General features: G+C 45.6%; 1 protein-coding gene across 2 annotated transcripts; it reads right to left on the bottom strand.

The window, feature by feature from the left end:
• Positions 1 to 226: 226 nt before the first annotated feature.
• Positions 227 to 8,780, bottom strand: shox (short stature homeobox). 2 transcript variants are annotated; one of them, XM_056439133.1, is made up of 6 exons: positions 8,438 to 8,780; positions 6,468 to 6,676; positions 3,186 to 3,243; positions 2,914 to 3,002; positions 974 to 1,186; positions 227 to 580 (listed from the first exon to the last, which is right to left on the bottom strand). In XM_056439133.1, the coding sequence occupies exons 1-6, from the start codon at positions 8,682 to 8,684 to the stop codon at positions 491 to 493; spliced, it is 906 nt and encodes a 301-aa protein (XP_056295108.1). In that variant the 5' UTR covers positions 8,685 to 8,780; the 3' UTR covers positions 227 to 490. The 2 variants fall into 2 exon arrangements, with proteins under 2 accessions (XP_056295108.1, XP_056295100.1); XM_056439125.1 differs by having other exon boundaries at positions 2,914 to 3,023.
• Positions 8,781 to 9,093: the final 313 nt, after the last annotated feature.

Raw genomic sequence — 9,093 nt, forward strand, 5'->3', positions numbered from 1 at the left:
CGAGGAACACACACAAAACCAAAAAACGAGTCGCTGCTTTTTGTTTCAGCTCAAGTCCACGAGAAGAGTCACACGCCATGGGGACCCTTCACTCTGGAGGGGCCGGGGAGGGGGGGGGGGCGGGGTTAAAAACAGCCGTTGAGCGCGTGTGTCAAGTCCCAGAACGCTCCTTCATTAGAGCTCATGCACTTGGCAGCAGCAAGGGAGGGGAGATACGGCCCCCCCCAACCCAACCCCCTTTTTTCTCCTCTTTTTAAATATTGTCTTCGTTTTTCTAGTGAGGGAGGGGGGAGGTGTGGGGGGGGGCTTAAAAGGTGAGAGCCGCTCCAATGCCTCTGCGAGGTGGCCCCTCACAACCCTCCGCATTGTTAATGCGGCGGCAGGGGACCAGCGGCGGCGAAGCTCCGCCGTTCCGTTGGCCCCGCTGCTGCCCTGCCAGTTTGCTTTGTTCTAACGTCTCCTGGTCCGACGGGCCCCCCGGCCCGGACCCTCAGACAGACATCCACATGTGTTTGTACGGTCCTTGGGATGTGATCTGGGCCTGGAGTGGACTGAGCCACTGGCCCCGCAGAAGTCCTGCCTGTTGGGGCGAAAAGTAAAAGGTGATTTCACTGGTATTTAATTACCGTTCTCTACAAGTGGTTTGTTTTGGCAGCTGGTTTTGTGACTATTCTCTCCGCTCCCGCCTTCTCGCTTTATTATTTTTTTATTTTCCTTTCTCTCTCACACACACTCCCTCTCCCCCCTCTCTGTGTTTGTGTTCCTCTCTTTTCACCCTCACTCGGTGTTTTTGTTTAGTTAAGTCTTAGCTGTGAGTGTCACGGCCCCTTTCACAGGCTCAGTCTGGAGTGAGAGGCGATTATGGGCATCGGGCGGGTGGAGGAGGAGGAGGGGTGGGGGGGGTGGAGTGGAGGGGGGGGAGATGGAAGCCCGATGGGGGTCAGAGTCCCAGGGCCTCGGCGTGTTTCCTTGCCTTGAGTCGCAGGTCTGCGATGCTCGAGTTCTTGCTGTTGCTCTTGGCGACGGCCGCCACCGCCGCCGCCGCGGAGGCCGAGTCGGCGAGCGATGCGATGGGTAGTCCGAAGGGTGGGGGCGGGAACATCAGGTAGGGGGCGTGAGCCGCCAGGTGTGGGTGCAGGTGCGGGTGGGTGTGGGCGACCCCGTCCAACTGGAGCTGGGCTTGGACCTGCGGGAGGGGGGAGAAAACACAAAGTTAGTCAGCCTGGGCATTGTGTGTGTGTGTGTGTGTGTGTGTGTGTGTGTGTGTGTGTGTGTGTGTGTGTGTGTGTGTGTGTGTGTGTGTGTGTGTGTGTGTGTGTGTGTGTGTGTGTGTGTGTGTGTGTGTGTGTGTGTGTGTGTGTGTGTGTGTGTGTGTGTGTGTGTGTGGGTGTGCTGAGGGTTTAGGTTTCACAGTCTGACACTATTAGATTCCCCCTCAAAGTTGTTGTTGCTTACGGTGTGTTTTCTAAGAAAATAGTCGAGTTAAGAGCAGCCCGTTTATTCACATCAGCTATTCTCAAAGTTTGTGAATCGCTCTCAGACACCGCGTCCAATCGAATCGCCCGGAATCAAAGTCTTCCTATAGGACCCAGAGCCGATTTGTTTAATCCAGACTGAGGACTCCCTCATACTCTCGGAAATATGCAGTCTTGTTATCCTGATTATGTATTCAATTGCATAAATAAACAATTTTGCACCAAAAAGATATTCACATATTTGGAGTTATAAATATTTATCCAGACATATTCCTGAGTCAAGAGGAAGGGGGGGGGGGGGGGGGTAAGTAGCATAGGATATCAGTTTTCACATTCTTGGTAATTATTTTATAAGAAGGAGGTGAAAATTAAGCATCCGCTCACTTCAGAGGGAGCGAGCCTGTTGCCACGTCTCATGTGTTTCAAACACCACAGGAGAGGAGGAGGAGCAAGAGGAGGAGGAGGAGGAGCAAGAAGAAGACGGGGAACGCAAGTATTTTGTGCGTTGCTCTCCAACCAAAATAGGACGATGTAAAAGTCAAAGTTCTTTTTAACTCGACGAAATATTATTTTCTTTCTTCGCTTTGCTTTTCCACACATTTGGTCTAAAGTGACTGAAGTGGGAGTGATGTTAAAGGAACAGGACCGCACACCGCGGAGAGGATCCATTCGGTGTGATGTGTGTGTGGGGGGGGGGGGGGGGACAGGTTTGTCTCACATGCTCGGAGCAGTTTATTCAGGGACACATTTGACCTCTGAGAGCACACACACACACACACGCTGCACATCAGAGCAGTGCGTTGTGTGTGTGTGTGCGTGTGTCGCCCTGTCCTCTCTCTCGCCAAATGTCCATCAGATCCTCCCCCCCCCCATCCTGCTTTCATCATCCCTCTTATGTGCTCGTGCACCCGTTGCACCGTCAGCTTAATTAGGGCCGCCATGCATTTTTTTTTTTTTTTTCACGAGGGTTCAAGTGTGGGGGTGGGGGGGGGAGATAGCAACATAGCAGTAGATCAAATGTGTGTGTCCGACTCTCCTCTCTCTCTCCCCCCCCTCCCGCCGCCCAGCTCGGCCCTCTCCCTCCACACTGCCTGGGGAGGTGAAAGGTGCACTGAGGTCTGAGCTGCTCCCTCCCCCTCCAACACACACACACACACACACAGTCTCTCATCACTCATATCTGATGGCTGCACATGGATTCTTGTGAAGGTACAGATATAGAAGGCTTTCTTTGACACTGATTCCACCACAGAAACACGGCTCCAACATGTATATAGATCCCAGTCGAGATGCTGAGTAATCATATTTCTGTTCTGCAATGTTCAGATTCTTTACATTTATTTCCCCCTGATTGGATGTTTGTGTGTTTGTGTGTTTGTTTGTTTGTGCCACGCTTTGTAAACTCTAATGAGAAAGTGGATGAAAGAAGTCGTCCTACCTGTTGGAAGGGCATCCGGAGGGCACCCATGTTGACGTAGGGTGCTACCCTGCAGGCGTCGAGGTGGCTGCCGATGCCCAGGGTCACACCTTGGGAGAAGGGAAATATGTCTGTCAGACCGCCAGACAGTTGGTGTTACATGAGATGAGCAACAGAGGTTGTGTGGGTTTGCCACATGCAGTAAAATAAAAAGTGGCAGGAAATGTGCAAAACTTAAATAAAGCAGGGTTAAAAATAAATTAAAAAACAGTATAAATAAAAGGCAATAATACCTTTGTGCATCTGGTTTTCTTGTTTTCGACATTTTGCTCTCCTGTTCTGAAACCAGACCTGTAATTGAAAAAAAGGAAATTATTTATAAGAAAAAACACACAAACATATTAAATACACATGTTAATAACACTGGTATTGATGTCCTTGTTATTATCATACCTGATGGTATTTTAATAATGTAAATGCTACTTATTTGTAACCAATAAAAACAATGAGCACGGGCTACATGGTTTAGCTGCTTGTAAAATACTATAATATAAAAAATTACAATCGAAGTTGTTGCGATGAAAAAAATATCAATATCAATATAAGAAATATCAATATAGGATATAAATAAATTGTATGGAGATCGAGGAAAAAAATGCCCCCGAAAAACCTCAAAAAAATAAATCCACACGTTATATTATTTCTTCATTTGAGCAGCATTATGTTGCTAAAGTAAAATTCCATATTTCTCTGCACAATCTCCTCAGCGCGTGAAGGAATATAATAAGAATACTTTGATCATATTCCGTACCCTAAAAAAAAAAGAGACACAAAAAAGATTGGGTATCCACCTTCCAATTAGCCCGCCTGTCTTTGAAGCTGCAGGCTGCGGCCTATTGTTAATCAGCTGCAACCTAATTTGCCTCGGTGAATAACATTACCCCCACCCCCACACACACACACACACACACACACACCTATCCGCCCCCCGCAGTGATTATCAGTTACAAATGCGAGATTATAGCGGCCAACACAAAAGGGCGAAGACTGATGATGAAGACGGTTATGAAGATGATGAGGATGATGAAGATCACTAAAGGTGCAGTGAAGCCATTTTGAGCTGCGTGGCTCTGCTGTAGTGTGTGATGGGGCTGTAATAACTGAGACTGAGACATGCGGTGGCGTCTGAAGTACAAATAAAAAATCATCATATTTATTTATTTTTAACTGGCTTTATAAATTACAGTTTATAAATATCCCATATATATAAATATATTTATACTATTACTTGTATTATTTTTTGCAATACATAATAATAATAGTGAACGCGATAATAATTTAATAAGATGAAACAAGAATAAACCGCGTATTGTAAATAGTCGTGCACGTGCAGGCAGTGAGTTATCAGCTGCGCGCGCTCTGAAAGGTGTTTATGAACATGCCAGGTGATTCTGCATGGACGCACTAATCCCTCAGATAAATCAAGGCTACTATTAGACGGGCCCGGGATCAATTCCAATTACGCGCCAGTATGTTAAGCAAAGTGAACTACACTGGTTCAGACAGTTATTTCTTCATTAAGGGCCACTCAATGATGCGCTTCACAAATACACTAATCTCATTTCCTTTTTGATTTTTTATTAGAGACAGTGAATAATGACATTTAATTTAGCCGCGCGCCAGAAACCCGAAGATATTAGTCCTAACCAAATTACTGCCTGCTCCTCACCAAGCTCTCATAACTTTCAATTAGATTCATTGACAGCTGCTCGGAGCGCGCGCGGGCTCCCAGCCGGCAACAGCCCTGCGCGCGCAGCAATCCACTCTCACTATAGACAACGTGTCCCGGTGCCGGAGACGGGCCTTCAGGAGGAGGAGGAGGAGAAAGAGGGCTTTATTTTTCAAGAGGTTCTGTCAGTCGCTTTCATGACAGAAAACACACACACGTGTCAGTCTGTGGAGTCTTTATCACCCATATTTGCACCATGAATGATCTTAACGCGCGTGCTACTCACTTTATTAGTGATAATTGCGGCGTTATGACGAATAATAATACCGCGTCCAGCCAGCGCGCCGGTCTGCGGTCTCGTGAAGCTCTGCGATGGCTTCTATTCATCCGATTAGAGGAAGCTGAACAGCAGCATCGGGACCGAATTGAGTTATTTCTAATCTGTTTTTATGGGGACACTGCATCAAGCCAATGGCAGATATTACAAAGAAAATGAGGAGGGATACGAGTTGACATAAGAGCGCGTCCCCTGAAGCGGCCATTCAGGCTCTTCATTCATTTTAATCACTGGTTGGGATTGTGCGCGCGCGTGTGTGTGTGTGTGTGTTTCTCCCCTAAGGAGTGTATATATAGGCAGTTGGCTCTATACAGGTCTGCTGCTGCTGCAGGTTACACCCCCCCCTGATTTACAGCACGTGTTGGATGTCACTAAACTCACCTTCTGTAAAAGTATACAGAGCATTATGTTTACAGTTATTTTAACGACTGGTTAATTACGTCAGAGACGGCGGAGGCACGTGTGGTTAGAAGACATTTGGTAGAAATGTTCTGCACAATAATGGTGGAGCATTTTTAAATTGTAAACACTGCATGAGATTGTAACTCACAAATACTTATATTATAGGACCACATAATAAATCATAGGCCAGCAATAAATGACACTGAGCACCACACACACACAGATATATATATATATAGATAGATGTTGATATAGATATAGATATAGATATATATATATATATATAGATAGATACATACATAGAATTATCGACCGTATCATAATATATTAGACTTCACCAGAAGCTGCATCATTTATCTCTCAGGTTTGTAATTTAATCCTGAATTCAGATTGATAAACTATTGGCATTTAGTTTTTATAAATTTGGTTGACATGATGCACACACTTTATATCACAAAACATAACAGCAGAGAAAAAAGAAGAATTTTTTTAAATTTATATTTATTCATCTTCTTTTTTCTCTGCTGTTAAGCTTTGTGATATAAAGTGTGTGCCCTATATGTATATATATATATATATATATATATATATATATATATATGTGTGTGTGTGTGTGTGTGTGTGTGTGTGTGTGTGTGTGTGTGTGTGAGTGGTGGTCATTTAGCTTTAAGTCATTTTTTACAAGCTCTTGAACGTGATAACGCATCTGCACTGGATCGTTATAATTATTATTATATATTTATTTTAAGAAAAAAGGAGAACTATATATATGTTCTACCAGTTTATTACCTGCGCTAATAGTTTTAGTGTGTTTCTTCTCCCATAGCCCTCTGTTGTTCTAACTGATTCGATCCATAACACAACCGCCGCTACACAATCCGCCCACACAACACCTGCCGGCGGAGAGCTGCCGCCATAACGGCGCCACGTCACCGTATGGCCGAGACCATGGACACCGACCACGGCGTCCCACCGACACACTACCGGGCCCCGCAGCCGCGTGGCGTGCGTATATGAGCGCACTGCACTGCGCGTTATGTGTCCGTCGCACAAGCCGGGAGCGAAGAGGACGAGGAAGAGGAAGAGCAGGCAGCAGCCGACCCTCACCTGCACGCGGGCCTCGGACAGGCCGAGCCGCTGGCTCAGCTCCTCCCGCATGAACGCGTCGGGGTAGTGCGTCTCGTCGAAGAGCCGCTCCAGCTCGTTGAGCTGCTCCAAGGTGAAGTTGGTGCGGCTCCTCCGCTGCTTCAGTTTGCCCTGCGCGTCCTCGTCCTCCGACTTCACGTCCTCCTTCTTCTCCTTGCACTCGTAGATCCCTGTTGGAACGGAGACCCGCGGGGTCAGACACGTTTAAAGGATAAATAAATAAAAAACATTTTAAATTCGGGTCTCCAGACCTTCCTGCACGCGGCTCTCTCTCTCTCTCTCTCTCCCTTATCAACACGTGGACATTACTGCCTCCCACCCCCCCCCCCCCCCCCCCATAGGGCCCTGTCAGGGGCCTGTGAGGCCATTTCCAAACACACGTTACACAGTATCCTCCTCCCGGAGCGAGGGGCCCGTGGCCTCCATAAGTCAGCCTGTGATGTCAGCGCCGGTATGAAAGTGAATCCGTCACTACGGGCCATGTTGGGCCTAATGAGACATTTAAAGAGCAGATAATTAAGGCCCGGCTCAACGGAGACGGTTGGGCTTAAACACTCGCCTCCGTCCACCAGACTGAGGTTATCCCAGGATATATAGAAATAATCGTAATATATATTTCTATAAATATATTTTTTAATTTTAATTCGTAATATTTCATTCATTTTTCCCCCATTAAAAACCTTTAACAGTCTGCATTTCACACGATGCAGCAGGCTGTCAGTATATTATACTTTCTTTTTATTGTAATCTTTAATGCACAGTGTTGTCAGTGTGTTGTTATTATTAGTAACACATTTGACAGCTGCCACATGTTATTGTTTATAGTATTCTGACGTGAAAATGTGTTTTTCAAAAGTGAAAGTAATATATAGAAAAATGCATATTTATATATATAAGGAAATACAAAAATATATATGAAGAAATACATATATATATGATATGAAAAATAAATATAATATCAAGTTATCAAATCTCAATTCCATATACACAGAACCAGCATTCTTTTATCAGCTTGCATTAATATTTGCGTATTAATTTTTAAAAAACATATTAAAATACAGGCATAGTGACGGATTCTTTCTGCCTGTAGATAAATTTAGAAAGCCGTGAAAATGACTCAATACACGTGTGAAGGTGCACACTGCACGCCAGAAGAGGCCTGCTGCGTTGTACTTTCTTTAATACCTGCTCATAAAGGACTATTTTAGAGTATAGAATCATAAGAGTGTGGTCAGTGGGAGGGTTTTTTTTCAATTTACAAGATTTTAACAGTTGAAAGAGTGATTTTTTTCTATTTTGAAGTGAGACGTATGATCTAAAGCAGTGTGACAACATCACCATTTTCCACATCACAATAGTACACTTCAACTTTTAAATGATGTCAAATGTAATATATAAAATGTCCTAGACCGTAGAGTAAAAAAAAGACTTTATAATGTTGATTATTAAAGCTGACAAATATTTTTGTGTTGGCACGCAATGTTAAATTCCCTATTAACATCAAGCTGAACTCATGATTAGGATTAAATAAATGTCTATAATAGAAATTATAAGAAACGCTACAGTGAATGTTTTTGTCTTCTTTTTCTACATTTGGCCAAAGCTTGAACGCACCATCATCAAAGAGCCCGCCTCCTGGCTGTGTCCAGACATCACGCTTTTAACAACACAATAGCGCGCTAACTTTATCCATGAGCCGTGAACTGAACGCGGTGGAGTCGACTCGGTTTTACGCGTGAATTTATGGATTCAAAAAACACCACAACAAAACAAAAAAACAGAAGACGTGCTCTGGGTACAAAAAAATGAAAAAGCACAACGGAACTTCAGCCACCTCCTCCACGCACTACGGAGAAATCCCCCCCCCCTTTTTTCTTCTTCTTGCATTAAAATAATAATTAATAAATAAATAATAATAACACAAAACTTACCCTCGCTCGACCTCGACACACTAAAGTCCTTGAGCTTCTCCTTCTCCAGCTCGACGTGGTCCTTGAACAGATGCACCGGGCAGTGGCTGCCCTCCGTAATGTCCTGCAGGCTCGTGTCCGGGCTGCCCAACTCGCGCGCCCTCGTCAAACCGCTCTCCAAAACTTCCCTGTACGTGATACTCTCCTTGGTGCTCTCCTTGGTCTTCTGATCGAAGGATTTCGACACGAATGCCGTGAGCTCTTCCATGGTCGCGGCTCGTGTCGCTCAGCGGGGGTCCTGGTCAGGGAAATCCACGGTGAAGTCTCGGTACGCGCGCGCGCTCCCTCGCCGTCTCTATATAGGAAAACCAGGCAGCCCGTACCGCTCGCGGATCCGCTCTTTATTTTTTTTTCTTCTTCTTTTTCTTCTTTTGGAGGGGGGGGGCGGGGGTGGGGCGGGGACGTGGGGGAGGGGGGGGGGGAGAGAGAGAGAAAGAGAGAGAGAGGCTGGCAGCAGCGATAGATAGAAGGGGTGGAGAGGAGGTGAGATCACTCCTGCTGTTGTGACTGTGTATTTGAGAGCACACTATTTATACACGGCCACCTCAGCCCAGCCCCCCCCCCCCACCACCACCACCACCACCCTCTTCCCTCGGATCCTCTGTGTCTTGAGCAAT

The sequence above is a fragment of the Pseudoliparis swirei genome, chromosome 2 (genome assembly GCF_029220125.1).
Source record: "Pseudoliparis swirei isolate HS2019 ecotype Mariana Trench chromosome 2, NWPU_hadal_v1, whole genome shotgun sequence".
NCBI lineage: Eukaryota > Metazoa > Chordata > Actinopteri > Perciformes > Liparidae > Pseudoliparis > Pseudoliparis swirei.